General features: G+C 66.9%; 4 protein-coding genes across 5 annotated transcripts in view; 3 read left to right on the top strand and 1 right to left on the bottom strand.

Moving 5' to 3' along the window:
• The window catches only part of PIEZO1 (piezo type mechanosensitive ion channel component 1), a 31,865-nt gene extending 21,153 nt beyond the window's left edge, over nt 1-10,712 (top strand). Inside the window, exons 15-51 of the mRNA XM_040982236.1 lie at nt 487-635; nt 714-896; nt 969-1,075; nt 1,159-1,319; nt 1,393-1,569; nt 1,873-1,998; nt 2,073-2,273; nt 2,633-2,837; nt 3,383-3,487; nt 3,581-3,734; nt 3,809-4,052; nt 4,125-4,221; nt 4,300-4,471; nt 4,587-4,676; nt 4,761-4,864; nt 5,150-5,221; nt 5,368-5,468; nt 5,647-5,743; nt 5,816-5,869; nt 5,941-6,113; nt 6,204-6,286; nt 6,362-6,553; nt 6,629-6,887; nt 6,955-7,143; nt 7,219-7,423; nt 7,617-7,722; nt 7,798-7,945; nt 8,036-8,250; nt 8,333-8,491; nt 8,572-8,719; nt 8,959-9,147; nt 9,234-9,326; nt 9,425-9,597; nt 9,672-9,794; nt 9,866-9,945; nt 10,034-10,223; nt 10,296-10,712. Of these exons, the coding sequence (XP_040838170.1) occupies nt 487-635; nt 714-896; nt 969-1,075; nt 1,159-1,319; nt 1,393-1,569; nt 1,873-1,998; nt 2,073-2,273; nt 2,633-2,837; nt 3,383-3,487; nt 3,581-3,734; nt 3,809-4,052; nt 4,125-4,221; nt 4,300-4,471; nt 4,587-4,676; nt 4,761-4,864; nt 5,150-5,221; nt 5,368-5,468; nt 5,647-5,743; nt 5,816-5,869; nt 5,941-6,113; nt 6,204-6,286; nt 6,362-6,553; nt 6,629-6,887; nt 6,955-7,143; nt 7,219-7,423; nt 7,617-7,722; nt 7,798-7,945; nt 8,036-8,250; nt 8,333-8,491; nt 8,572-8,719; nt 8,959-9,147; nt 9,234-9,326; nt 9,425-9,597; nt 9,672-9,794; nt 9,866-9,945; nt 10,034-10,223; nt 10,296-10,545 (5,574 nt within the window). The 3' untranslated portion in view covers nt 10,546-10,712. The remainder of the gene's footprint in view (nt 1-486; nt 636-713; nt 897-968; nt 1,076-1,158; nt 1,320-1,392; nt 1,570-1,872; nt 1,999-2,072; nt 2,274-2,632; nt 2,838-3,382; nt 3,488-3,580; nt 3,735-3,808; nt 4,053-4,124; nt 4,222-4,299; nt 4,472-4,586; nt 4,677-4,760; nt 4,865-5,149; nt 5,222-5,367; nt 5,469-5,646; nt 5,744-5,815; nt 5,870-5,940; nt 6,114-6,203; nt 6,287-6,361; nt 6,554-6,628; nt 6,888-6,954; nt 7,144-7,218; nt 7,424-7,616; nt 7,723-7,797; nt 7,946-8,035; nt 8,251-8,332; nt 8,492-8,571; nt 8,720-8,958; nt 9,148-9,233; nt 9,327-9,424; nt 9,598-9,671; nt 9,795-9,865; nt 9,946-10,033; nt 10,224-10,295) is intronic.
• CTU2 (cytosolic thiouridylase subunit 2) lies at nt 10,655-14,259 on the bottom strand. The gene is made up of 14 exons (XM_040982237.1): nt 14,173-14,259; nt 13,584-13,662; nt 13,454-13,513; nt 12,895-12,955; nt 12,629-12,738; nt 12,257-12,543; nt 12,032-12,167; nt 11,798-11,929; nt 11,567-11,658; nt 11,408-11,502; nt 11,189-11,327; nt 11,034-11,100; nt 10,893-10,951; nt 10,655-10,813 (listed from the first exon to the last, which is right to left on the bottom strand). The coding sequence occupies exons 1-14, from the start codon at nt 14,256-14,258 to the stop codon at nt 10,708-10,710; spliced, it is 1,509 nt and encodes a 502-aa protein (XP_040838171.1). The 5' UTR covers nt 14,259; the 3' UTR covers nt 10,655-10,707.
• Nucleotides 14,260-14,327: 68 nt separating this feature from the next.
• Nucleotides 14,328-18,367, top strand: RNF166 (ring finger protein 166). 2 transcript variants are annotated; one of them, XM_040982239.1, is made up of 6 exons: nt 14,328-14,497; nt 16,260-16,416; nt 16,781-16,893; nt 17,256-17,370; nt 17,465-17,572; nt 18,081-18,367. In XM_040982239.1, the coding sequence occupies exons 1-6, from the start codon at nt 14,343-14,345 to the stop codon at nt 18,144-18,146; spliced, it is 714 nt and encodes a 237-aa protein (XP_040838173.1). In that variant the 5' UTR covers nt 14,328-14,342; the 3' UTR covers nt 18,147-18,367. The 2 variants fall into 2 exon arrangements, with proteins under 2 accessions (XP_040838173.1, XP_040838174.1); XM_040982240.1 differs by lacking the exon at nt 16,260-16,416 and having other exon boundaries at nt 14,343-14,456; nt 16,826-16,893.
• A 3,218-nt stretch (nt 18,368-21,585) lies between these two features.
• On the top strand, nt 21,586-24,634 carry SNAI3 (snail family transcriptional repressor 3). The gene is made up of 3 exons (XM_040982238.1): nt 21,586-21,661; nt 23,201-23,776; nt 24,453-24,634. The coding sequence occupies exons 1-3, from the start codon at nt 21,586-21,588 to the stop codon at nt 24,632-24,634; spliced, it is 834 nt and encodes a 277-aa protein (XP_040838172.1).
• The last annotated feature ends 2,509 nt before the right edge of the window (nt 24,635-27,143 follow it).

Here is a 27,143-nt window from a genome sequence, read left to right on the forward strand (position 1 = left end):
TCACGCACCCCTTCCTCGCCTGCCCCCGCCTCACACACCCCTTCCTCGCCTGCCCCTTCCCTCGCCTGCCCCTTCCCTCGCCTGCCCCTGCCTCACGCACCCCTTCCTCGCCTGCCCCCGCCTCACGCACCCCTTCCCTCGCCTGCTCCCCGCCTCACGCACCCCTTCCTCGCCTGCCCCTTCCCTCGCCTGCCCCTTCCTCACCCTTCCTCACCCTTCCTCGCCTGCCCTTCCCTCGCCTGCCCCTTCCCTCGCCTGCCCTTCCTCACCCTTCCCTCACCCCTTCCCTCGCCTGCCCCCGCCTCACGCACCCCTTCCTCGCCTGCCCCTTCCCTCGCCTGCCCCCCGCCTCACGCACCCCTTCCTCGCCTGCCCCTTCCCTCACCCCTTCCCTCGCCTGCCCCCGCCTCACCCCACCCCTTCCCTCACCCCTTCCCTCGCCTGTCCCCGCCTCACCCCACCCTTTCCCTCGCCTGCCCCATGCAGGTGTACTACAGTTTGTGGCGACGCCTGCTCAAGGCCTTCTGGTGGCTGGTGGTGGCCTACACCATGCTGGTGCTCCTGGCGGTCTACACCTTCCAGTTCCAGGACTTCCCCGCCTACTGGCGCAACCTCACGGGCTTCACGGACGAGCAGTGAGTGGCGGGTGGGCAGGCAGCCCCGTGGTGCGGGCAGGATTGTCCCTGCTGGCCACTGAGCTCTCCTGGCCGTAGGCTGGGCGACCTGGGCCTGGAGCAGTTCAGCGTGTCGGAGCTCTTCTCCAGCATCCTCGTCCCCGGCTTCTTCCTGCTGGCCTGCATCCTGCAGCTGCACTACTTCCACAAGCCCTTCATGCAGCTCACTGACCTGGAGCGCGTGCCGCCGCCCGCCACCCACCGCCTGCGCTGGGCACACAGGTGCCTGTGGGGCCCCGGGGGGCCAGGCGGGGGCTGCCCAAGAGGGGGCCTTGACACTCCAGGCCCTCCCAGACAGGACCCGGCCAGTGGGGCCCCGCTGCTGCAGCAGGAGGAGACAACCCCTGCGGATGGGGGGCTGGGCCTGGCTGAGCCCCTGCAGGCCACACAGGTTCCTGAAGGTAGGTGGGGCTGTGCCCCATGTAGGGCAGAGGGGGCCTCTGCGCCTGGCTCCCCAGCTCCTGCTCAGCACTCCCCTCCCCAGGTGAGGCCAGCAAGTGGGGCCTGGTGGCCGAGCGGCTGTTGGACCTGGCCGTCGGCTTCTCGGACGTGCTGGCGTCCGTGCAGGGCTTCGTGCGGCGCCTGCTGGAGCTGCACACCTTCAAGCTTGTGGCCCTCTACACTGTCTGGGTGGCCCTGAATGAGGTGAGTGCCCACGCAGTGTCCCCTGGCGCCCTGGCCCATCATGGGGCCATTGCCCACACTCCTGCACCCACAGGTCTCGGTAATGAACTTGCTGCTGGTGGTGCTGTGGGCCTTTGCCCTGCCCTATGCCCGCTTCCGGCCCATGGCCTCCAGTCTGTCCACCGTATGGACCTGCACCGTGATCGTGTGCAAGATGCTTTACCAGCTCAGGGTCGTCAACCCCCACGAGTACTCCAGCAACTGCACCCAGGTACTGGGCAGAGCCGCCCCAGGGGCTTCCTGGAGGGTCCGGACTCTGGGTACCTCTGGGGTGCAACCTCAGCTCCCTGGAGGGTTCCCGATGAGACTTGTGTGAGCCAGGCCTAGGGGCTCTCCACGCCCTTTCCCTCGCCTGGGACCCTCCTGTCTGCCAGTCTCTGCTCATGGTGTCCCCTGGCTTGCTGTCCAGGCCCGACTTGGAGCCCTCCATGGTCCTGCACTGGCTGGGTCTCAAGGCAGGGCCAGTGTCCCTCCGGGGGCCAGGAGCCCATGCTGAGCCCACCCCACCCCTCAGCCTTTCACCAACAGCACCAACCTGCAGCCAGCTGAGATCAGCCAGTCCCTCCTCTACCGCGGCCCTGTTGACCCAGCTGCCTGGTTTGGGGTGCGGAAGGGCTTCCCCAACCTGGGCTACATCCAGGTTGGTGAGGGGCCGGCAGGCGGGTGAGGGCAGGGCCAGCCGGCGGATGGCAGCCTCACAGCCCCATTCCACAGAACCACCTGCAGATCCTGCTGCTGCTGGTGTTTGAGGCCGCGGTGTACCGGCGCCAGGAGCACCACCGACGGCAGCACCGGCTGGCCCCGCCGCCTGCCCAGGCCGTGTGTGCCGACGGCACCCGCCAGAACCTGGACCGGGACCTGCTCGGCTGCCTCAAGTACTTCGTCAACTTCTTCTTCTACAAGTTCGGGCTGGAGGTGAGGCTGGGGTGCGCCTGGCCATTGCTGCGGGAGGGGGTACCCTGGGGCTTGCAGAGGACCTGTAGGTGCAAGGCAGGGGACCCTTCACACCCGTGTGGGGACAGGGAGCGTTCTCGGTGTGATCCGCACCCCGTGCCTGATGCTCTATATGGCAGGGACGCCCCCACAAAAGTTCCCGCAGGAAACTGCAGACACCCAGCACGTACCATACACACGCACACATCTGCTCCCCGCCAGGGGCCGCAGGGAGTACGGCACCTGAGCTGTCGCTGCTCACCCGGGGGCCTTGGGGTTCCTGTGAGCAAGGTTGGGTTTCAGCCTTGGCCATATCCTCGTGTCTCCCTTGCCGACTGCAGATCTGTTTCCTGATGGCCGTGAACGTCATCGGGCAGCGTATGAACTTCATGGTTATCCTGCATGGCTGCTGGCTTGTGGCCATCCTCACCCGCCGGCGCCGCGGGGCCATTGCCCGCCTCTGGCCCAACTACTGCCTCTTCCTCACACTCTTCCTGCTGTACCAGTACCTGCTGTGCCTGGGCATCCCCCCAGCCCTGTGCATTGGTGAGGGCCTGGGGTCCACAGGAGCATCCACTCTAGCCCTGTGTGTGGCAGAGGGCCTCCCTGCCCTTCCAGGCACTCACGGGAGGAGGGGCAGCCGCAGCTCCTGCCTGCCTCTCAGTGACCCTAAAATCTGTGACCCCCATTCGCTGGGGCTGTGCCCTATGCCCCTTCCCTGTGGGGCCCCTTGCATGCAGACTTCAGGGTCTGCCCTTGGCCTTGTTCCAGATGTGGCCACTGAGGGCGCAGTGTGCCTACAGCTCTTGGAGACCTGGGTCTGGGGGCAGGGGACTGGTGCCTTCCTGTGCAGGCCTCTACCAGCCTTGCCGGTTCCTGCCAAGGCCAGGGCCTCGCCTCATCTCCGGGCAGCCTCTGTCGTGGCCCCCTCTCTTGGCAGAGGTGTCTGAGACCATGCAGGAGGCGGGGCGGTGGCCCTGACCCTTACCCACTGCTGCCTTAGGGTCCCCATGTGGTCTGCCCCAGACTTTCTCCCTGGAGGGGTGCTGGTGGTCCCTGGGACCCAGCTGCCCTGACACCCTGCCCCACAGACTACCCGTGGCGCTGGAGCAGGGCCATCCCCATGAACTCAGCACTCATCAAGTGGCTGTACCTACCTGACTTCTTCAGGGCCCCCAACTCTACCAACCTCATTAGTGAGTCGCCCCCACCCTGGCCTGCCCCCCGGGGGGCACACACACGGGGAAAGCCGGTGGCACAGACGGACGTGTGCCTCCCCTCTCACACAGGCGACTTCCTGCTGCTGCTGTGTGCCTCCCAGCAGTGGCAGGTCTTCTTGGCTGAGCGCACAGAAGAGTGGCAGCGCATGGCCGGTGCCAACACTGACCACCTGGAGCTGCCGCGGGGCGAGGCCAACCCCGTGCCCAACTTCATCCACTGCAGGTACGTGCCCGGGCCGGGCCACCCGGGGCCTCCTGGGGGGGCAGCGCACCCACAGTGCTGTCTGTCCACCCCAGGTCCTACCTGGACATGCTGAAGGTGGCTGTCTTCCGCTACCTGTTCTGGTTGGTGCTGGTGGTGGTGTTTGTGGCGGGGGCCACGCGCATCAGCGTCTTTGGGCTGGGCTACCTCCTGGCCTGCTTCTACCTGCTGCTCTTCGGCACGACTCTGCTGCAGAAGGAGACGCGGGCACGCCTGCTGCTCTGGGACTGCCTCATCCTCTACAACGTCACTGTCATCATCTCCAAGAACCTGCTCTCGGTGAGCGCCCCCACCCCGGCTGACCCTGCCTGCTCCCCACCGCCCCTATTGACCCTGGACCTCTGCCCCCAGCTCCTGTCCTGCGTGTTTGTGGAGCAGATGCAAAGCAGTTTCTGCTGGGTCATCCAGCTCTTCAGCCTCGTGTGCACGGTCAAGGGCTACTATGACCGTGAGTGGGACCCCGGGGGCTGGGGGCGGCTGAACGGTGCTGCCTCTGGCTGGGACCTGACGCCTGCCCTGCTTACAGCCAAGGAGATGATGGGCAAGGACCAGGACTGCCTGCTGCCCGTGGAGGAGGCCGGCGTGCTCTGGGACAGCGTCTGCTTCTTCTTCCTGTTGCTGCAGCGCCGTGTCTTCCTCAGCTACTACTTCCTGCACGTCAGCGTCGACCTCCGTGCCACCGCCCTGCAGGCCTCCAGGTCCGCCTCGGCCCGCGAGCCGAGCCAGCTCTGCCCTTTCCACGAGCTGTGGGTGGCGAGCGGGGACAGGGATCCCAGCAGCCTGGCGAGACCCCACTTCTCCACCTTCCTGCAGGGGGTTTGCCCTCTACAATGCGGCCAACCTCAAGAGCATCGACTCCCACCGCAAGGCGGAGGAGAAGTCCCTGGCGCAGCTGAAGCGACAGTAGGTGCTGCTGGGGTGGCAGCCCCTGGGTGGCGCCCTGCCCTGCTGTGGCCGCGTGGCACTCACCCTGCCCTCCCTGCCGAGGATGGAGCGCATTCGTGCCAAGCAGGAGAAGCACAGGGAGAGCCGAGCCCGCCGTGGCCGTCCGCAGAGCAAGCTGGATTCTGAGGACCCGGGCCAGGAGCCAGGTGGGTGTGGACCGAGCGCAGGGTCCTGGGGCTGCTCTGTGTCCAGGCATGTCTGTGCGTGCTGTGATGTGCCCACAGTACCCCCCCGTCCTGTGCCATGTCATCTACCTCTGTCCCTGTGGGCCACCTGGCCCCCACGTTATCATCCAGGGCCTTGGACCACACAGTCCACACAGCTTCCAGCACATAACAGGCTCCAGCGTGTCCGCGTCTGCCACGCAGCCCCCTTGTCCCTGGGCAGGCTGCCCTCACTGTCGCCTCACGCTCACCCCGCCCCCTCCACAGGGCCCGGCCACCCAGGGACCTCGTCCCCTCCACAGACACAGTGGTGGCGGCCCTGGCTAGACCACGCTACAGGTACCCCACCGTGTCCACGCTCAGCCCGCTGCACCCCGCCCCCCATGCCGTCCTGTCCTGTCCTGTCCTGTGCATGGGACCCCGGGGGGGTGGCCCCTGGGGGACGTGGGGGAGTGTGGAGACTGACTCACCTACCTCGCTCCCAGTTATCCACTCTGGGGACTACTTCCTGTTTGAGTCCGACAGCGAGGAGGAGGAAGAGGCCCTGCCGGAGGACCCCAAGCCGTCGGCGCAGAGTGCCTTCCAGGTGAGTCCACAGTGGCTGGCACAGGTGTGGCCCTGGGCATCTGGCTATGTGGTTGTCCAGGGAAGCCTTGGCTGCTTCTTGGGGCCAGGAGTGGCCTGGTGTGCCGGGTGGGGGGGCGTGTGTCCCCATCAGGCTCCCAAGGTGCGGAGGCCAGCCTCTAATGGCCTTTGTGCCACAGATGGCCTACCAGGCATGGGTGACCAACGCACAGACGGTGCTGCGGCAGCGCCGGCGGCAGCGGGCACAGCAGGAGCAGGCAGAGTCGCCGGCCCCTGGTGAGTCGGGGCACGGGGTGCTGGCGGGGCACTGCAGGGCTGTGTGGTGCTGACCAGCTCCCTTGTGCCCAGAAGGTGGCTTGAGCCAGGAGCTGGAGCCAGAAGGCCCTGAGGAACAGGTGGCAGGTGCGTGGGTCCCAGGGATTTGGGGGGCCCTGCGCGGGCCGGCCGCCTCTCCAGCGCCTCCTCTCCCCCAGGCCGCAGCCACATGATGCAACGGGTGCTGAGCACGGCGCAGTTCCTGTGGGTGCTGGGGCAAGCGCTGGTGGACGGGCTGACACGCTGGCTGCACGCCTTCACCAGGCAGCACCGCAACATGAGTGACGTGCTGCGGGCAGAGCGTCACCTCCTCACGCAGGAGCTGCTGCGGGTGAGCCATGCCTCCCCCAGGGCCCCGGCCCGTGGGCCGCAGGACTCCCCACCCGTGACCCCCACGAACCCTCCTGCCTGTGCCCCGCAGCACGGGGAGGTGCGCCGCAGTGTGCTGGATCAGCTGTACGACAGTGAGGCAGAGGCCCGCGATGTGCTGAGCTCGGCGTCCAGGTGGGTGTGGGCCTGAGGCCGGGAGCCCCTGCCTGGCCAGCAGCGCCTGCAGCACAGCCTTCTCTCACCCCACAGCGGGCTGGGGCCCGAGGAGCCGCTGGCCAGCGTGGCCGAGGACAGCAGCAGCCCCCTGAACACGGGCTACAACACGCGCAGCGGCAGCGAGGAGCTGCTGAGCGAGCCCGGGGCCTCCCTGCGTGACTCCCGGGAGCTCCTGGCCAGCGGCCGGCCCCGGATGCGCACGGCCAGCGAGCTGCTGTTTGACAGGTGTGTGGGGCGTGGGCCAGGGGCATGGGCGGGCACCCCCGGGGGCACCGTGGGCCTGAGCCTGGTCCCCCTCAGGCGCCTGCACATCCCGGAGCTGGAGGAGGCCGAGCGGTTCGAGCAGGGGCAGGGCCGTGCGCTGCGCCTGCTGCGGGCAGCGTACCAGTGCGTGGCGGCCCACTCGGAGCTGCTGTGCTACTTTGTCATCATCCTCAACCACATGGTCACCGCCTCGGCCGCCTCGCTCGTGCTGCCCGTGCTGGTCTTCCTGTGGGCCATGCTGTCCATCCCGCGGCCCAGCAAGCGCTTCTGGATGACTGCCATTATCTTCACCGAGGTGGGCCCCGGCCGGCCGGCGGGTGGGGCGGGGGCTGCGTGGTCTGTGCTGACCCCCGTCCCCACAGGCCACCGTGGTCATCAAGTACCTGTTCCAGTTCGGCTTCTTCCCCTGGAACAGCCACGTGGTGCTGCGGCGCTACGAGAACAAGCCCTACTTCCCGCCGCGCATCCTGGGCCTGGAGAAGAGTGACAGCTACGTCAAGTACGACCTGCTGCAGCTCATGGCGCTCTTCTTCCACCGCTCCCAGCTGCTGGTGAGCGCCTGGCGGGCAGGCTGGGCACTGGGCACCGCGCCCAGCCTGTCTGCTCACTGCCTGCTTCCTGCACAGTGCTATGGTCTCTGGGACCACGAGGACCCCAAGGAGCCCGGGGGGAGCAACGGCCAGGAGCGAGTGGAGGAACCAGGGACAGACCCACTAGAACCCAAAAACAGTGCCTCAGATGTGGCCCCCGATGCAGCAGAGGCCAGGTGTGGCAGCCTGCGACTCAGGAGGAAGACGGGCAGCCTGGAGCCCCAGGGAGCGGCAGCTGCGGGTAACAGCCCTGGCCTCGGTGGGCATGGGGGGCACTAGGGCCGGCGCTGCCCAGGGAGCTTGCGGCGCCTGCCCCTCAGTGCGTGGTTGAGGGCTGCTGGCCTGGAGTGCCCCCTTCCTGATGACTGGGGGCTCCCCTGGCCCAGGAGGGGTGAGGGGGCAGGACTCTGTGCCTGGGGTTCCATGAGCAGCAGCTTCTCCCCCAGAAACGGAGGACAGGGAGGAAGAGAAGAGGCTGAGTCGTCCCCGGAAGTGTGTGAGGGCCGCCGGGCAGTGCCTGCAGCGTTGCTGCCTGTCCCTGTGAGTGCCCCTGGCCGGGCCCGGGGGGCGGGGGGCTGGGGATGGGCCGCGGGCTGACTCCCTGACCTCCCCCAGCACCCGGGGCGTGTACCGGCCACTGCGGGGCTTCTTCCACGAGATCCTGCACACCCGGTACCGCGCGGCCACCGATGTCTACGCCCTCATGTTCCTGGCGGATGTCATCGCCTTCATCATCATCATCTTCGGCTTCTGGGCCTTTGGGGTGAGTGCGCCGGGAACCCTCGAGGGTGCGGAGTCCAGCGACCACCGTGCCCTGGCCAGACTGCGCCTGACTCTGTTCTCCCGGCCACAGAAGCACTCGGCGGCCACGGACATCACGAGCTCGCTGTCGGACGACCAGGTGCCCGAGGCCTTCCTGGTCATGCTGCTGATCCAGTTTGGCACCATGGTGGTGGACCGAGCCCTGTACCTGCGCAAGACCGTGCTGGGCAAGCTGGCCTTCCAGGTGGTCCTGGTGCTGGCCATCCACCTGTGGATGTTCTTCATCCTGCCCGCCGTGACCGAGAGGTGGGCAGCGGCGGGGCTGGCCAGGCTGGGGCCTCGGAGCAGGACGGCTCCCAACACGCCCCCCACACCCCGCCTGCCCCAGGATGTTCAACCAGAACGCCGTTGCCCAGCTGTGGTACTTCGTCAAGTGTATCTACTTCGCCCTGTCTGCCTACCAGATCCGCTGTGGCTACCCGACCCGTATCCTCGGCAACTTCCTCACCAAGAAGTACAACCACCTGAACCTCTTCCTCTTCCAGGGGTGAGCAGGGTCCGGCCCTGGGCAAGGTGGAAGGTCAGGGGGAGGCAGGGCCGTCGTGACATCAGTGTCGGCCCTGGCAGGTTCCGGCTGGTACCGTTCCTGGTAGAGCTGCGGGCAGTCATGGACTGGGTGTGGACGGACACCACGCTGTCCCTGTCCAACTGGATGTGTGTCGAGGACATCTATGCCAACATCTTCATCATCAAGTGCAGTCGCGAGACGGAAAAGGTGCCCTGAGCCCGGGGCAGGGGCTTCTCCTCCTGCGCCTGCCCACCTCCTCCTGGGAGTCGTGTCTTACAGTGGCCAAGATCAGGGCTCCTCGCAGCAGTGTGGCCCAGGGCCCTGGCTGCTGACCCCTCCTCCATGCAGATGCGCGTTGGGGCGGGCTGGACCAGGGCCTCAGTGCGTGGCTGCCACACTCTGGGGGAGCCGGGGTCGACCTGCATCTGTCATGCCCGTCCCTTCAGAAATACCCACAGCCCAAGGGGCAGAAGAAGAAGAAGATCGTCAAGTATGGCATGGGCGGCCTCATCATCCTCTTCCTCATCGCCATCATCTGGTTCCCCCTGCTCTTCATGTCTCTCGTGCGCTCTGTGGTCGGTGTCGTCAACCAGCCCATCGACGTCACTGTCACCCTCAAGCTGGGCGGCTACGAGGTGAGCGCTCCCGCCGGGGCAGTGGGGTTGGGGGATCGGGCCGTGGCAGCACCTGCTCCTGTAACCCCATCCTGCCTTGCCTGCAGCCCCTGTTCACCATGAGCGCCCAGCAGCCTTCCATCATGCCCTTCACGCCCCAGGACTACGAGGAGCTGTGCAGGCAGTTTGACGCCTACCCAGTAAGTGGTTCCATGCCAGGTCAGCCTGGGGAGGGAAGGAGGGTGAGGTGCGGCCGCCGTCCCCACCCCCACTGAGCAGCGCCCCCCACCCCCCACAGCTGGCCATGCAGTTCATCAGCCAGTACAGCCCCGAGGACATCGTGACCGCGCACATCGAGGGCAGCTCCGGGGCACTGTGGCGCATCAGCCCCCCGAGCAGGGCTCAGATGAAGAGGGAGCTCTCCGACGGCACGGCCGACATCACCCTGCGCTTCACCTGGAACTTCCAGAGGTGCGGCGCCTACGGCAGGCGGGAGGCCCAGGGCGGTGGGTCTGCAGGGGCTCACACTGGGCTCGCCCCCACAGGGACCTGGCCAAGGGCGGCACCGTGGAGTACACCAACGAGAAGCACACGCTGGGCCTGGCCCCCAACAGCACGGAGCGGCGGCAGCTGGCCAGCCTGCTCGAGGGCACCTCGGACCAGTCTGTGTGAGTGGGGGGCACGAGGGACAGAGATGGGCAGGTCAGAGCTGTCCCCTGACCGCCACGCCTCCCCACAGGGTCATCCCCAAACTCTTCCCGAAATACATCCGGGCTCCCAATGGCCCCGAGGCCAACCCAGTGAAGCAGCTGCAGCCTGGTGAGCTCCGGGCCGGGGGACGGGCAGGGCCGCCCGCGCCTCTCCTTGGGTCTCACCGTGCGCCTGCCCCACGCCCACTCCACTGCAGGGGAGGACGAGGACTACTTGGGCGTGCGCATCCAGCTGCGAAGGGAGCGGGTAGGTGCGGGGGCCTCTGGCTTCCTGGAGTGGTGGGTCATCGAGCTGCAGGACTGCCAGGCCAGCTGCAACCTGCTGCCCATGGTCATCTTCAGCGATAAGGTCAGCCCTCCCAGCCTCGGCTTCCTGGCCGGCTACGGGTGAGTGCGCACGGCCCGGGGCCTGTGGCGGGGTGGGGGCCTGGGCCCCAGCTCACGGCCGCCCGTCCGCAGGATCATGGGCCTGTACGTGTCCATCGTGCTGGTCGTCGGCAAGTTCGTGCGCGGCTTCTTCAGTGAGATCTCCCACTCCATCATGTTCGAGGAGCTGCCCTGCGTCGACCGCATCCTCAAACTGTGCCAGGACATCTTCCTGGTGCGCGAGACCCGCGAGCTGGAGCTCGAGGAGGAGCTGTACTCCAAGCTCATCTTCCTGTACCGCTCGCCCGAGACCATGATCAAGTGGACACGCGAGAAGGAGTAGGGGCGGGGGCCTCCAGCCCTCCTGGCCACCCGAGCCCCGATGCTGCTTGTCACAGGACACTGCGCCCCCACGGCCTGCCCGTCGCTGGCAACACTGGGCCTGGGGCTCAGTCCCCCTCCCCCAGTGTACTGTAGAGTTTTCTAATTAAAAACGTAATTTTATTTATAGGGAGGCATCACAGGAGTTCCCTGCAGCACAGCTCTGCCCGTCCTGCCCGTCGCTGGTGTCCTCAATCAGGAGCTCCTGGATCTGCTGCCTGACCCAGGCCCTGTGGGGAGCCGCAGGTGGGAACCCGACCCAGTGGGCTCCCCCGCCCCCGAGGGTTCCTCCAGAGCCCACCCCAGTACCTCTGGCTGCGGAGCTGGGCCTCAGCCTGGATGTAGGGAGGCAGCAGGTTCAGGGAGGGCTGCGAGGGAAGCTGGGGGTGAGAGGCCACAGAGCCTGCAGGGCCAGCCACCGCCCGACCACCTGGGGGCTCTGGCACTCACCAGCTCCTTCAGGTTCAGCCGGCAGCCGTAGCACAGCAGCTCCAGGAGATGGGCCCGGGCATCCTCCCTGTGGGAGCGGGCCGGGTGCTGGAGCGTGGCCTCGGCACGCAGGGTTAGGGTCAGAGCTGGGGTTGTTGAAAAGGCGGGGTACTCACCTGCGGCTGCAGCCCTGGGCCCTGACTGGGCCTGGAGGGCCACAGGGGGCAGGGGGCGTCTCTGCCTCAGCCAGTGGAGGGGGTGGCCGTGTGGGAGGGAGCCGTGAGCAGCTCTGAGCCCCGAACGCTGTGGCGCTGTCTGCAAACGGAAAGGGACTGAGGACAGGGACCCTGAGCTGCTGAGCCCAGCCCTGGCCACCCCGTTCCCCGGGCACTGACCAGTGTCGTCAACGTCCAGTGCACACAGGCAGAGCAGGCAGCGGGCACCGGTGGCACAGCCCTCCCGGGGGGCTTTGACAAGCTTCTCACTGGTCCTGCGCCAAGTCCCAAGTCAGCTAGGGCCTTGCTGCCTCCGCCCCCAGCCCGCTGTGAACGCACCTGTACACAGTGCTGACTGTGGAGGGGAACTGGGCCTGCAGCCTCAGGACGAAGGCCTCCACCAGCCGATGGATGCTGGCCTTTTCGGGGGCCTGGAGACAAGGAACGGGGTGCAGGAGGGACTGGTCCCCAGGGCAGCCTCAGGCCCTACACAGTGTAGTCAGAGGCCACTGCAGCCGTCAGCACCTGGGGGTCCACTGACGGGAGGTGCCCAGGGACCCTGGAACTCACCTTAGTGTCGATGGCCGGCGTGAAGACAGAGGGGACGGCAAATAGGCGGTTGTAGAAGGCGACCTCTTTGAGGGTGTGGTCGCGCATGGGCCGTACCACCACCACGTCCCCGTGCCGCTCGTCCGAGAGGCCCTGTGGGTGGGCTGCGTGAGCTCCCACTGCCCTCCCACCGAGGTGGGAGACACCCCCAGACTTCACCCTCAAGTGGAGGGGCCTGGAGCAGCCAGCACTCACTGTGTCCCAGGCCAGGAAGGCCCCTCTGCCCAGTGCCAAGTTGGTCAGGAGCTTGACGGCCAGGCGCGTGCAGCTGTCCCCGGTCATTACCTTGGAGTAGCCGTGGGCTCGGGCCACATGCAGGATTAGGTGGGTCCTGGGGTGCAGAAGCCGGGCACAGCTGGAACCTTGGGCTGCTGGAAGGAGCCAGGGTGCTGGCAAGCGCGAGGTGGCGGGCGGGCTCACCGCAAGGTCTGCAGCAGCTCCTCCCGGGCCGTCAGGGTCCTCGCAGACTCGAACAGTTCACGCAGCGCCTGGGTCCGGTCGTCCACTGGCTGCCCAGCCCAGCTCTGGGGGCCTAGGCCGTGCTGGGGGTGGAGCTGCTTGTCCCCTGGGGCTGGCCAGGGGCCGTCCTGGGCTCCCAACCCTTGCTGCTGCTGGAGGAAGCTGCCCACGGCCGCCTTGTAGGCCTCCTGGGGCTGCGCCGGCTCCTGGACAGGGCAGTGCAGCACTGAGGGCGGCAGGTCAAACACCTGCAGGACACCGAGGGGTAGGGTGAGGCAGGTGGAAGGGGAGGCCTCAGGCACAGCCCAGGGCAGCTCCCCAGGAGGGCCTCACCTCCTCCAGGGTGACTTCGTGGTGCGGGAACCCAACAGTATCCAGAATGAGCCTCACTTCAGCCAGGGTCTTGGCCCTGTCCTCTGCACTCCGGCCGCAGGCGGCGCCCTCTGAAAGCCAGGCAGAGGCCACTCTGAACCAGGTGGCAGGTGCTTGCTTCCAACCCCTGCAGAGGGAATGGCCCTTCCGGGCCCCCCACCTTGCTCCTGACAGCTGTGGCCTTGGATAAGCGCCCACCACGGGAGGGGCGGGGAGGCATCACGCACCGTCAACATACACGATCCCAGGCACAAAGCGCAGCCTCTTGGCAGAATCCCGACTCAGGCCCTGCAGGGGGACGGCAGGGGTCAGCTCCTGGCCCCGGCACCTGGTGCTGGAGGTCTCCCTGGCAGGCAGCACCACGTGGGAACAGACCAGAGCATGAGGGGCGGGGCTAGGACAAAGCTGCATGACCTGGGGTTTCCCAGCTGGGCCCTCGTGGGCAGAACCCCAGTGCCCACCTGCCAGACACGTCATGAGCGGCCCCAGGTGGCTGCACAGCCGGCATGCCTGGAGCCAGGGGAAGGGACGGGGCAGTGCCTGTGTACCCGGCCTGGCAGGGTTAGGGAACATCAAGGTGAGGGCAGGAGACGGAGCTGCACATCTCCCAGCAAGACCCCAGGCACTCTTAGCCACTGGGCCACCCCGCGGCCTCCTGGACCACACTGCCTCAGGGCGGTTTCCAGCACACGCACACCCACCCATGTTGGAGGCTGGGCTGGGGGTCGGGGGAAGAAGCACAGGTGCGACCACCTGACACCTGGAGAGCCCAACGCCCAGACGCACCTCACGGACTTGCCACACCATGGAGCTGGACGAAGGTCCCCCAGACCACGCCAAGAGCACCTGGCAGGGCAGGAAAACATGAGCGAGAGACCCCCGGAGCCTGTGCCCACTCCACAGGCCCACACCCCACCTTCTCTCCGGGGAAGAGGAGGCGGCTCTTGCCCAGCACAGCTCGGAACTTGTGTGTGTAGAAGGCCTTGAAGCAGTCCCTGCAACGGAGAGGTGACGCGGCAGCCCGAGGCCGCCAGCAGGCACCACCAGGACCCACAAGGCACAAGTGCCCTTCGGTGCCGCAGGGAGCTCCCCAGCTCCGCTCACAGCACCCTCAGTCCCGATGGGCTTCACTCATTGAAGAAAGGCCCGCGGCCTGGCTGTGTGCGCCAGTAGCTGCACCGCTGCAGTGGCCCCTTCGACCCCTGGTTGGGGACAGCGACTCAGCACGTGACCACCGAGTGCCGAGGCTGGGTGGGCTGGACCGCCTCGGCACAGCCACGCCAGCTCCAGTCGTCCAGCTGCGCTCTGCGCGGGGCCACCTGGCCAGGACAGCTGACGGCGAGCTGCCCCTGCAGCTGGTCTGGCTCGCTCGGGGCCGGCCCGCTTCCCACCAGCCCGCCCAGGGAAGCTCCTCTCCTCCAGGCACGCGGGCAGCAACGAACCACTTGCAGCAGGGCTGCCCACAGCAGGGCTGCCCAGCACCAGGCTGCCCACAGCCGCCTCACCTGCAGAAGGCGTCCCCCGCGCGGATCACCACCACCGGCCTGCCCTCCGCGCACTTGACACACCGACGCGACGCCGTGCCGTCCATGGCGCCGGCGGCCGAGCAGCGCGGCCTGATGACGCAGCGCGGCGCCCTGCGATGACGCGGGCGGGGGGCGGCGGGCCGAGCGGGATGGCGATGTTCCGGAGCCTGGTGGCCTCGGCGCAGCAGCGGCAGCCCCCGGCCGGGCCCGCGGGCGGCGACAGCGGGCTGGAGGCGCAGTACAGCTGCCCCATCTGCCTGGAGGTCTACCACCGGCCCGTGGCCATCGGCAGCTGCGGCCACACGTGAGCGCCCGCCCGGAGAGGCCACGGGAGGGACACGGCGGGTGCGGGTCCTCGGGTCGAGCTCGGGGTCCTGGGAGCGCCGCCCGGAGCCCTGTCCCTGTGAGCTCGGGGTGCCTCACTGCCCTGTCCCCGTGGGCTCGGGGTGCCCCACTGCCCTGTCCCCGTGAGCTCGGGGTCCACCCTGTCCCCGTGGCCTCAGGGTCCCTTACTGCCCTGTCCCCGTGAGCTCGGGGTCCACCCTGTCCCTGTGGCCTCAGGGTCCCTTACTGCCCTGTCCCCGTGAGCTCAGGGTCCCTTACTGCCCTGTCCCCGTGAGCTCGGGGTCCACCCTGTCCCTGTGGCCTCAGGGTCCCTTACTGCCCTGTCCCCGTGAGCTCAGGGTCCCTTACTGCCCTGTCCCCGTGAGCTCGGGGTCCACCCTGTCTCCGTGGACTCGGGGTGCCCCACTGCCCTGTCTCCGTGGACTCAGGGTGCCCCACTGCCCTGTCCCCGTGGGCTCAGGGTCCCTTACTGCCCTGTATTCGTGGGCTCGGGGTGCCCCACTGCCCTGTCCCCGTGGGCTTGGGGTCCCCCTCTGCCCCGTCCCCTGCTGCCCACAGCAACAACAGCAACCCAGAAGTGTGGGTCCGCTGTGATTGTGGACCCTGAGTGGGCAGTTCTGAATAAATGACCGGTTTCCTGGTCATTGAGCTGTCCCCTGTGACGTCCCTCAGGCCCCTGTGTTGCCGTGACTGGCTGCTCCCGAGGGCGCCCCCTGAGCGTGCTAGGGGTCCCCAGGAATGGTGGATTTTCCTGCCCCACGGAACACGGGGTATGGACAGCAGCCGAATCCACAAGTGCACGGACTTGTCCGTGTGCACCCACCCCCAGGCTGCTCTCCCACCTCCACAGAGCCCCAAGGACATGACCTCCCCACAGCTGCGCTGCTGAGCTGTGGCTCGTCGCCCTACTGTGTACCCCTCTGAAGGGAAGTCAGGGTTCCCTTCACGCCTGTGCCCACCACTTCCTGCCAGCTCTGCCGCACTGCCCCTTCACCCCCTCACACTGGCCAGGCACCATCTTCCCAGGTGGATGACAGCCCCTGACCCATGGACGTCATGTCCTTATGTGGCCCACTTGCCTGCTTCCCTCTCAGGGTCGGGTGAAGTGACAGCCCCCAGCTGAGGGGACGTTGCACTGGCACATGGGTGGGCAGTGCGCCCCTGCCCTGCTGAGGGACGGCCGAGGATGGGTCGCACCATGTCACCAGCCAGGTGGGACAAGCAGGACTGACGGGACTAAGACACTGCGCCCCAGCCCCCACAGCCCTGCCTGCTCCTGGCACACGAGGACGGTCACGCAAACCTCACCCTGACTTCCTGTCAGTCGGGTCCTGGCATTTGCACTCATAGCCAGGCGAGGTGCCCCTGTGAACTTCCTGTGGACCTGGGCACAGGCTGGCCCCCCGTCTGCACGTGCCCTGCATGGCTGGGACAGGGTCAAGAACTGGAGGCTGCTGCAGCCCCAGGTGCCCAAGTGTGTACCAGGGAGCCATGCCCAGCACCGGGCATCCCCAGCCGGGCCTGGCAGCTGCTCTCCCGCCCTGTTAGGGGCTGACAAAACAGAGCCTCCTGTCCCGTAGCCACCCTGAGACGAGCCCTCGGTCACCCGTCAGCCACTGGATGCCTGTCCAGCAGCAGGGTCCAGAGTGGGCTGCCCACAGCCGCCGTGTGCCCACGGGAGGCCTGCAGCAGCCACTGCCCTTGGATCCCTGTGCCTTCAGGTTCTGCGGGGAGTGCCTCCAGCCGTGCCTACAGGTGCCATCCCCCCTGTGCCCGCTCTGCCGCCTGCCCTTTGACCCCAAGAAGGTGGACAAGGCTGCCCAGGTGGAGAAACAGCTGTCGTCCTACAAGGCACCATGCCGGGGCTGCAGCAAAAAGGTAGGGTGGGGCCGCGGCGGGGAGCTGTCCCCTTCCTGACAGCCGAGCCCCCTAGGGTGGGACTCTGGGGCTCCGCGGGGCAGGGGTGGCTCAGGGCAGAGCTGGGTGTGGGAATTTGGGTCTAGGAGTGAGGCCCGGGAGGCAGAGGTTGGGGGCTGGTGGGAACCCAGGAGCCCCCCTTCTCCAACTTGCCTGCAAGGCCCAGCACCCTGTTGCCAGCACAGCCCCCTGGACACTGGGGGTCCACTGTATAACCCCAGCTCCCGCAGCCCCCCGGCACCACGTGGCGCCCCCTCAGGCCTAGCCCCCAGGTCGGCGTCTCCAGCGAGCCCCGTGAGACAGGCCGGCCCTGCCTGTCTCCCAGGTGACCCTTGCCAAGATGCGCATGCACGTGACCTCCTGCCTGAAGGTGCGGGAGCAGATGGCCAGCTGCCCCAAGTTTGTCCCCGTGGTGCCCACGTCCCAGCCCATCCCCAGGTAGGCAGCCCAGGGCCCTGCCCTGCAGGAAGGCACCTGGGGAGTCGGGTGGGTCTCCCCAAGCCAAGAGGAAGACCCGGGACCCAGCTGCCCGGACTCTTGTCCAGAACTGAAAGTGCTTGGAGAGCCCATGATGGCTCCTGCAGGGGCAGCCCGGCCAGGCTGCAGCCCAGCTCTACCCCACGCAGGCAGAAGTGGCCAGGGCGCTGGGCAGCACGCCCCGCAGCCTCCGGAGCAGGGGTCGAGCACCAGGAGGCTCCTGCTGCCCGGCTGGTGTATGCTTGAGCCCACAGAGGCAGACTGGGCCTGGGCAGCGCCCCCACCCCCAGCCTCAGCCACCATTCACCCCCCTCCCCTGCCAGCAACATCCCCAACAGGTCCACCTTCGCCTGCCCTTACTGCGGCGCCCGCAACCTGGACCAGCAGGAGCTGGTGCGACACTGTGTGGACAGTCACCGCAGCGACCCCAACCGCGTGGTAAGCTCAGGGCCCGGGGTGCCTTGGGAGCCACTGCTGGGAGCTTGGCCCCGCCACCCGTCCCCTTATGCTGTGCCCCACCCCCTGCCCACAGGTGTGCCCCATTTGCTCGGCCATGCCCTGGGGCGACCCCAGCTACAAGAGCGCCAACTTCCTGCAGCATCTACTCCACAGGCACAAGTTCTCCTACGACACCTTTGTGGTGAGCCCCCTACCCCGCGGCCTCCTTGACCCCAGGGCCACCAGAGGGCACCCTGGCGGGCTCCCCCAGCAGACCCCGGCCATGTAGAGCTACTCTGCAAGCCCGAGCCCAATGTAGGCACCGCAGTGTGGGCACCGTGCCAGGGCAGCCTGAAGTAGGCACCGCATTGGGGTAGGCACCGCGTCGGTGTCTGGCAGAGCCTGTGCAGGCCCCACGCGTTTGGGATCAGGGAGCCGGTGTGAGTGCGCCCAGCTGGGCCCAGGCCTTGTCCCCGGCCAGCCGTACACGCGTTTGGGATCAGGGAGCCGGTGTGAGTGCCCAGCTGGCCCAGGCCTTGTCCCCGGCCAGCCGTGCACGCGTTTGGGATCAGGGAGCCGGTGTGAGTGCGCCCAGCTGGCCCAGGCCTTGTCCCCGGCCAGCCGTACACGCGTTTGGGATCAGGGAGCCGCTATGAGTGCCCAGCTGGCCCAGGCCTTGTCCCCGGCCAGCCGTACACGCTTTCTTCCAGGATTACAGCATCGACGAGGAGGCCGCCTTCCAGGCTGCCCTGGCCCTGTCGCTCTCTGAGAACTGAGCGCAGCCCAGCAGTCTGCCCGCACCGGGGCAGGACAGAGGGGCCTCCCGCTCGGGGCTCACGCACACGCTGTCCTGCCCGGCCAGGTGAGGGCTCTGCACGTGCCCGAGGAGAGCCACCCGGTGCCCGGCTGCCAGCCTGCGCTGGGAGACCACGGTGCTTCCAGCTGAGCAGGGGGCCGGCACAGGGGACGTCCTGGGATCAGGCAGCGGGGAGAGGCCCCCATCTGCCACCGCCTGCCCGGGACCCCCAGGGCCCTGCGTTTTCTATGATCCAAGTGTGACGATCTTTTCACGTTTTATAGAGCAAAGACACAGCAGTTACTCTTCATATCACGTCTGTGTTTGACTAGCAACAATAGTATTTTTATGGGACATTTACAGATTATATTTTTTAAAAAAACTCGGAAATGCAGCCCCGAAGGTCAGTGCCGGCCGGGGGAGGCGCTGGCCCAGGTGGGCGAGGCCTGTTGAATCCTGAGACCCCCACTGCTCCCCACGCACGGCCGGGCGGCCAGGGCCTCACCTCGGGCAGGGGTGGGGAGCGGCAGCCGGCCGCACGCTGTTCTGTCCGCGGCGCAGGACAGCACCGTCCTTAAAGTTTCAATAAAAGTGTTTGAGAGCACCGAGTGCCTGTGTGGGCGTGGCTGGGCACCACGCCCTCCTTAGCCAGGGCTGCCTTCGTGGCCTTTTGACCGCTGCCCTCACCCTGTGCATGTAGACCCCCGAAGCCCCAGCCCGAGCATGGCCTGGCCCTGGAGGCTCAGAGCCCCACCCCTTCCCCACCCCCAGCATTCACCTGCACCATCCCAGGCCCCAGCCCCCACCCCCAGCCTATGCTGGGGCGGTGGGGCGGGCTGCCAGCTGACAGGGTGGGCTGGTGGTGGCCCTCCCCCAAGCCCAGGAGGCTTCTAGAAGCAAGTGTCTGCTCCCCAGGCTGGTCCTCGGCAGGGGCAGGAGCCACACTGCCCTCTGACCCCCTAGAGCTGGCATCCCATATCAGCGCTGGTTCGAATCCCAGCTGCCCGCTTGTGATCCAGCCCTTGCTCAAGTCCCTGGGAGGGTGGCAGGAGGTGACCCAAGCATTTGGTTGTGCTGCCCGCCTAGAGGACCCACGGAGCTCCTGCCTCTTGCCGGGCCCAGCCCTGGCCACTGCGAGCCTCTGGGGAGGGAGAGAGTGTGAGAGATTCTACCCCACCCTGCCTTTCAAACGGCCGAGGCCCCTGAGCCGCTGCCTTCCTTACCGCCCTCTAAGATCCAGCAGACAGTGCCCAGAGGCTGCCCCATGGGGCCAAGGCAGGCACCCCTCGGGGCAGAGCTGGGCCAGCCTGTGCTGCCAGCTGACCGCCTGTCACAGCTGCAGGCCAGCGCCCGCCGCCTGGCAGTCTGACTACCCTGACACAGGCTCGTCACAGCCCTGCCCTGGCAGGCTCTGGCCGCCCACCCTTGGGAGAGCCTGCCAGTTTCTGGGGTGCTCACCCAGCACCTGCCCTGACGTCTGCAGGCAGGGACAGGAGCCTTGGTGAACACTGGCACAGGTACAGACACGCCCTGGGCTGGAAGCCGGCTGCCCACACCTGGCCTCTGCTGTGTGGAGCCCTCCCCATGCCAGGGTCACTGCCTTGGCACTGCATAGCACGTAGCACAGCGTCTTCAGGGGCAGCTCCCACCCTGACCACAGATCTCTGAAGGGACCTTGTGCCCCTCACAAACCAGACCCACACACCTGCCACCTGCCTGGCAGGCTGCCGCAGGAGAGCAGCCAGCTGCCTGCCCTCAGCCCAGTGACCCCCTAGTCTGTTCTTGCTTCACTGATCCCCCCGCTGCCACTGCCCCTGTTCCCAGGGCTGTCCCAGGAAGGCCCCCGAGGCCACATGGGGGACAGGGTGCAGCAGCCCCAAGAATCCATCGCTCCCTAGCTTCTGCCCTCACTAGAGGAGCCAGGTGCCACCTCCCTGACTCGGGGTGGGGGTGCCCAGCGCTCACCGCAGTGGCCAGAGCAGCCACGTGCAGGTCTTCATGGTACCCCAAGTTTGCGCTGCTGTGCCCTGTGGCGGCAAGTCTCCTGGGTTCCCCTTCAGGTCACCAGAGCCTGACCAGGCCCGTTCGGAGGGAGTCGGCTGACCGGCCAGACAGGGTGGGCTTGTCCTCAGGCGGAAGCTCACGAATCCCTCAAGGTGACCCGGTGGTTACCACTGCCACCCCCAGCAAGGATTGCAAAGCGAGGCTCAAATTCACATGTGAGGAGGCGTCAGGGACACATGTCTAAGGGCGGCTGAGAGCGAAGCCGTCCGTGGCCCCCAGCATAGTTGGAGGAAAGGTTTAGGGTGCACAGTTGTACCCCAAGTGTGAGCAACCATGACCTGCTTGGACAAGTGGCCACGTGCACCACTGGCCCAAGCAGGTGTTGGAAATCAGGCAATGGGAACATGAGGTGGACGGGTGGCCACGGGGTGCCCCAAGCTGGGACACACCCAGTCACGGCTGCTCTCAGGGCCAGCCTCTGAGCCGACACCCCCTGAACCCTTGGGAGCGTGGAGTATCCCGGGGCATGGGGTGCAGCTTGCACGCACATGTGCTCAGGAAGCAGCCCACGGAGAAGGTGTATGCTCAACTGTAAACCTCACTCGGGGTGCCTGACGGCAGAGGGCGATGGCCGGGGGCAGAGGGCTGGGCCTGTCCCGCAGGCCGCCATGCGGGCGGTGGGAAGAGGGACTATAAATAGGCCTCTCCCAGGAGGAACAGGTGCAGAAGCAGAAGGGGCTCCCAGTGGCTGACACTGGCTGCAGTGTGGACTACCATCACACCATCCCCTCCTCTAGAGCTGGACGAAGCCACAGCCTTGGGCTACTCACACCTGGCAGCTACAGGCCCAGAGGGCAGCCATCCCCCGCCGAAATTGCCCTGCTGACCATGGCGGTGACCCCAGAGGGGCCTGGCGCGCCATAGGTGCTGCCCCTGCTCTCCGGGCACTGGAGGTGGGGGAGTAGCCATGCCCAGGTCACCCTCTGAAGAGGGCCCCTTGTTTTTCCCACGGAGCTTCCTGGGGGTCCTGGGCTGGGCTGCTCCTGCCTGCGCTCGTCCAGAGGGGTGGCCTGGTCACCTTGGGCAGGTTTTGGGGTCTGCCCGGCAACGCTTGGGGGTTGGCTGGTCCCGAGGGGCCGCCCGGCCAGGAAGGACCCGGCTGCTTGCTGGCCTTTTTAATCCAGCGCGAGGGGCGGCCCCGCCAAGCGGTCAGTGCGTGACTGGGGGCGCGCGCCAGGGAAGTCCGGCGGGGAGGCCAGCCCGCGCACCTGTCCTGGGCGTGGCGCCTGCGGCCCCGCCCCGTGCGCGCCGGTTGCTGATTGGCAGAGGCGCGCGCTATGCTAATGCGCCTGACCCTGCCCGCACCTGCCCGCGGGCGCCGGGCACTCGGAGTGGGACCCGGCCCCGGGGGCACCATGCCGCGCTCCTTCCTGGTGAAGACGCACTCCGGCCACAGGGTCCCCAACTACGGGCAGCTGGAGATACAGAGAGGTAGGGGCTGCCCGCAGCGACCCTGCGGGACCGGAGGGTGGGGCAAGGACCAGGGCGCTCAAGAGACACCTGTCCCCAGGTGGGAGGGATGCCCCTTGACCCAGTGACTCCCCTATCTGTTTAGGGGACCCCCTTGGCCCTGCTTCTGGCAGCAGGGGTAAAAGCAGCCCACGAAGGTGTATGTATCAACTGCAAACTGTACATTCCGGCCTGGAAAAGTCCTCAGTTCCCCAAGCTTCCCTCTGTGGCGCCTGAGCCCACCCCACTGTGGCAGCCCGGGCAGGAGGCATGGGAGTGGCCCAGGGCACTGGGGTGGACAGCGCGGGATCCCCAGCACAGGGGCTGGACAGGCTTGGGCACACGCTGGCTCCTCCTGTACCTCCCTGGCACTGGCGCTGGTCCCAGAAGCCTGATTGTGGGATAGAGACCCTGTGCGGGAACAGCTGTACGCAGCGACCTCCCCCTTCAGATGGGAGCCCACTCGCCCGGCTGGCATGCTGGCTCTGTAGCCACCTGGGCGTAGACACTCTGGGGGACTGCTGGAGCCAGGAGGGAGGTCATCCAGGACCCCACCACCTGGCCTGGCCCCTGTGCCCCACACAGCCACCGCCAAGTCACATGGTCACACGGGGCCCTCGCAGCCCAGCCCACCCTGCATGGCTCAGTGGGGCCCCAGCCCCAAAGCTGCACTCTGGGACAGCCTGAAGCCCACAGACAAGAGCTTGCTGTGCGCCCAGGGGTGGGGCTGAACTCACAGAGGTGACCTTCCGTGTGGCCAGGTGCAGGTGGGGACAGGCAGCACACCCCCTCCCGGCTGTCCAGGCCTCTCTGAGGCCTTGTCTCTCATGTCCCCGTGCTGGGAGGACAGAACTCCCGAGTGCTCGCTTTAAAAATATTACTTAATTCCTACGGCAGGTGAGCCAGGGGTGGGAGAGGTCTGGTCTTCCAGTCCCGGTGGCCACAGCAGCCCGGTCTGGGCCAGACTGAAGCCAGGAGCTCCATCGGGGACCCCGTCCATGATGCCCACAAGCACCCGTGCCATGTCCTGCACAGGCAGAGGGTTCCACTCGGGCGCACAGTGTCCCCCACGTCCATCTGACCCCTGATTTTATGCTCAGAAAGTTGGAGGGGGAGGCAGTGAGGTGAGGAAGGTGGGGCTCACCTTGGACACTGCCCCAGGATGCCCCTTTCCCACTGCTGTAAGCTGACTCGGCGCTTAGGGCGTGCCTGCAGCTCCCAGAGGCTCCGGCTCCTTGCTGGCTGAGCTGGCACCCAGCATCCCGCCCCGGGGACGCTGCAGAAGTGACTCGGGGCTGACTGCAGGCTAATTAGCTGAGGGAGACAGCACTTGCTGCAAGAGATCTGACTCCACGTGCGTGCGTGGGCCTGCCGGGTGCTGGGGGTGGGGGGAACAGGTCATCGGAGGCGCTGCCCAGCTGGCTCCCCTGGCTCCCGGCAGCCTGGAGCCAGTGCAAAACCAAGAGGGGGCACCAAGAGGGGCCTCATCTCACCTCTTAACTCTCCCCTGCTGCCTTCCAGAAGCTGCCGGTGCCTGCATGGCCTGTGGGGAGCCAGTGGGGCCCTTCTCGCCTCCAGCCCAGGAGCCCCCCTGCACACCGGCTGACCCTCCCCGGCCCTGGCCCTGCCTTGCCCTGTACCACCAGGAAGCTCCGGGAGCTGCGGCTGAGCCAGACATGCTGCAAACGGGCAGGGGGGACCCTCGGGCTGCCCGGGCCCCTGGGGCCCCCCTCAAAGACAGCCTGAACCACCTCAACCTGCCCTCTGTGCTGGCCCTGCCCACACGGTGGCCCCCGATCTCAGGCCCCGGTGGGGACAGGGCCCCGGACAAACAGCCCAGAGCGCCCCAGAGCCTGGAGTGTGTCCACTGCCACCGGCCCTACCACACGCTGGCTGGGCTGGCCAGGCACCAGCAGCTACAGTGCCACCTGCAGGCGGCACGTGCCTTCGCCTGCCAGTTCTGCGGCAAGGAGTACGGCAGTCTGGGAGCCCTCAAGATGCACCAGCGCACCCACACGCTGCCCTGCGTTTGTGCCACCTGCGGCAAGGCCTTCTCCAGGCCCTGGCTGCTGCAGGGCCATCTGCGCACCCACACGGGTACGGCCAGCCAGGTACCCTCAGGAGTTCTGCGGGAGGCCCCTGCCCACCTCTCCCAGCTCCTGGACTGTGTCGGTCAGGGCACCAGTGTGGGTCAGCACAGCGGGGAGCCAAGTGACAGTGGCTGGGACCTGGACTTCTTCCAGGGGACACACGCAAAAGCCAGACCAAGCACTGGTCTGCTGACACCCCATGGCTTCCCCTGCCTGGGGAAGTCTAGCCTGGCAGTTGGCCGAGAGTGGGGGTCTCCCCCGCCCTCCAGCTGGCCAAAGGCAAGGGCTCTGATCCGGGCAAAGGGAAGCCAGCCTTCTGGGTGTGGGGCGGGGGAGGTCAGGACGGACACTGGCAGCAGAGGGTAGGGAGGGAAGGGGAGGAGGCTCCCCAGTGCTCACAGGGCAGAGGCCGCGGGAGCCGCTCCCAGGCCCCACGGAGGTTCTTTCCTTCCCTGTGGCCCGGGAGCAGAAGGGGGCTGTTCATGGCGTCTCGGTGTGGTGTCCAGAGAGCAGGGACCGCTGGCCACCGCCCCCAGGGCTGCTCGTGTCCAGACCTGAATGGACGCTGGCAAAGGACAGCACTGCCTTTGCCTTTGGCCCTAGGAGTCAGCCTCAGGCAGGGCGGAGCATGCTCGGGGGAGGGCTGGGGACTCCTCGCCTGCAGCTGCCTGCCTCTTTCCCAGGTGAGAAGCCCTACGCCTGCCCCCACTGTAGCCGGGCCTTTGCTGACCGCTCCAACCTCCGAGCGCACCTGCAGACGCACTCGGACACCAAGAGGTACCGCTGCCCGGGCTGCGCCAAGGCCTTCTCCCGCATGTCCCTCCTGGTTCGGCACACAGACGCTGGCTGCCACCCTGGCCCCTGAGCCACACTGGCAGGGTGGAGGGTGCCACCCCTCTGCCTGCTCACCTCGGCCCACCCTGCTGAGGCCTGGGCCAGACCACAGACCTGCTCGCAGCTGGGGTCTCAGCCCCTGATATCCCAGGGCTCGCCCCGGATGCGCCCGTGGCAGTTCCTGCTGCAGCACTGGCACAGAGGGGCTGCCCCCTGGCCAGCAGCCACCCCATGGCCCTGAGGACACAGCCGCCTGCCTCGCTTGGCCTGTGGGTAGGGACCCCGTCTTGTGTCTGCTTCGACTCGAGGAGCCTGGGTAATAAAGTCTCCATCTGCCGTGCCCATAGGCACTCTCTGAACTCGAGTCTTGCCCAGGCCCCTGCCCACAGAGCAGTGAGCCCCAAGAACACACTGGTGTGGCAGCCCTCAGGATCAGGGTGGGCACAGGCTGTGGGGGAACCAGACAGCCCATGGCCAGGCGTCCCAGTGGTTCTGAAGCGGTGGGCCTTGGCCCTGGCCCTGGCCCCGTGTGCTTCGCACAGGCTAGGGGCATCTGGGTGGGATCGAATGACCCTGACCTTAGCCTGCTGTCCCAGGCCATGCCATTGTAGCCAGCCCAACGTCCTGCCTGGCTGTCCAGTCTGGGGGCCCCTCCAGGCAGCCAGCCACCTCCTCCCAAGGAGTTCTGTCTTCTGCTCCATCCTGTGGCACAACACCCAGGCCAGGACACAGGGGTCCAGCTGAGGCTCCCGGGGAGGGAGGTGGTGGCAGATACCTGCTCCTCCCATAGGAGGGCAGCCCATGGCCAGCAGCTCCATCTTAGCTCCAGCCCAGGCCCAGAGCTGCAGGGACCATGGCTCTGCTCCCTTCTTGCCACGTGTGGCTGGGCTCAGCCTGTGGGGCCCCGGCAGTCCTCACTGAGCTGCCACCTCAGGGCTGGGCTGGCTACGCAGCTGGGGATACCCTGGGGCAGGGGTCCCCTGAGCCTCACAGGGTCAACAGCCTGACCCAACCTGGCCCCTCCCTTGGGAAGATGCCACTCATGCTGGGTGAGGGGCCACTGGCAGAGAGCCCTGCCCAAGTGAGGCCACACCTGGGGTCCTGGGGGGACCAGTCGGCTAAGGGCCCCGAGAACAAGCCGTCTGTGCAGCAGCAGCACCTCCCAGCCCTGTGGGGGTGGCTGACCAGTCCCCAGGGGCCGCATTAACCACCACCCTGCTGCATGATCAGAGTACGCGGGGAGCAGTTCATCCTGGCCAGAGCCAGGAGTTGCTGCCAGGCCTGGTGTCCGGGCGCCCCATGGGAGGCTCAGGGCCTGGGCACCTCTCAGAGCATCAGGTGCCTCTAGAAGCTGCATTGTAAATTGTGTTCTATTCCTGGGCCATGGGTGCTAAATGGGGCAGCTGCACCTGTCGGGCCCAGGGAAGGGAATCTCACACGCCAGAAATAGCAGACTGCCTCCCTGTGACTGCCCATGGAAACTGCCCCTCTGTCCAGGGCTGGCACAGGGCAGGGCACCTGTGGGGGCTGGATGCAACAGGGATGCCTGGCCTGCCCACCTCGCCCCTGGTTGCCTGCTTATGCACATATTTGAAGCTGGATTTCTGGAACCTTCTTCCAGTTCCAGTGGAATCAGGAATGGTGGGGACCTGAGCACCTCTTCCTCAAAGTCCCCCTGGCACGAGGTCCAGGGCAGAGGCACCCCAAGAGCTGGCCGCAGGGGCACCGTCACAGGCAGCCATGCAGCCAGGCCTCCTGGGGACAGGTATGTGAGGGCATTGTGGCTCTCCAAGGCCAGCAGCCTGCGGCCCGCCACCCTGTCCAGGATGAACCTATAAATACCACTGTGGCACAGGGCATCCTGGGGTTCTGCAGGTGTTTGAAAATAGCCCCCTGCTTACAGTGTACACTGTGGGTGCCCGCCCTGGGCCCTGTGTGGCTGAGCTCAGAGCCTGGGCGGCCCCGTTCCTGCCTCCCTCGCCCTGTAGGGGCTGCAGTCTGCCATGAGGCTGTGGCTTCTGAGCCCAGGAGCCTCTAGGAGATGCAGGCGGCCCACCGCAGCAGCCATACCCACCATCCCAGGCCACCACTGCTGTAGCCCACCATCCCAGGCCACCACTGCTGTAGCCCACCATCCCAGGCCACCACTGCTGTAGCCCACCATCCCAGGCCACCACTGCTGTAGCCCACCATCCCAGGCCACCACTGCTGTAGCCCACCATCCCAGGCCACCACTGCTGTAGCCCATAGCTCTGTTTTATTTTGAAAAAATTAGAGGCAAGACTTACATGTTTTGGTTCATTCCCTAAATGCCTGCACCAGCCAGAGCCAGGAGCTCCAGCCGGGCCTCCCACGTGAATGCAGGTCCCAAGGTCTTGGGCTGTCCTCTGCTGCTTTCCCGGGGCCACAAGCAGGCAGCTGGATCAGAAGTGGAGCAGCCGGGACTTGAACATGCTGGTTGTCACCACTGCGCCAGCCCCTCTGCTGCTTCTTGCCTTGCCGGCGCTGGCTGATGGGCGTCTCCTCCCAGCAGCTCCACT

This window comes from Ochotona curzoniae, unplaced genomic scaffold, assembly GCF_017591425.1.
Source record: "Ochotona curzoniae isolate NIBS_2020 unplaced genomic scaffold, NIBS_Ocur_1.0 contig_3622, whole genome shotgun sequence".
Classification (NCBI taxonomy): Eukaryota; Metazoa; Chordata; class Mammalia; order Lagomorpha; family Ochotonidae; genus Ochotona; species Ochotona curzoniae.

Coding starts and splice junctions, on each gene's coding strand:
- CTU2 (XM_040982237.1), bottom strand. CDS start 14,258: ATGGACGGCACGGCGTCGCGTCGGTGTGTCAAGTGCGCGGAGGGCAGG. Junction 13,663..14,172: donor GCGGGGGACGCCTTCTGCAG/GTGAGGCGGCTG, acceptor TCTCCGTTGCAG/GGACTGCTTCAAGGCCTTCT. Junction 12,739..12,894: donor TGGGATCGTGTATGTTGACG/GTGCGTGATGCC, acceptor CCTGGCTTTCAG/AGGGCGCCGCCTGCGGCCGG.
- RNF166 (XM_040982239.1), top strand. CDS start 14,343: ATGGCGATGTTCCGGAGCCTGGTGGCCTCGGCGCAGCAGCGGCAGCCC. Junction 14,498..16,259: donor ATCGGCAGCTGCGGCCACAC/GTGAGCGCCCGC, acceptor CTGTGCCTTCAG/GTTCTGCGGGGAGTGCCTCC. Junction 17,573..18,080: donor TCTCCTACGACACCTTTGTG/GTGAGCCCCCTA, acceptor GCTTTCTTCCAG/GATTACAGCATCGACGAGGA.
- SNAI3 (XM_040982238.1), top strand. CDS start 21,586: ATGCCGCGCTCCTTCCTGGTGAAGACGCACTCCGGCCACAGGGTCCCC. Junction 21,662..23,200: donor GCAGCTGGAGATACAGAGAG/GTAGGGGCTGCC, acceptor GCTGCCTTCCAG/AAGCTGCCGGTGCCTGCATG. Junction 23,777..24,452: donor CCATCTGCGCACCCACACGG/GTACGGCCAGCC, acceptor CCTCTTTCCCAG/GTGAGAAGCCCTACGCCTGC.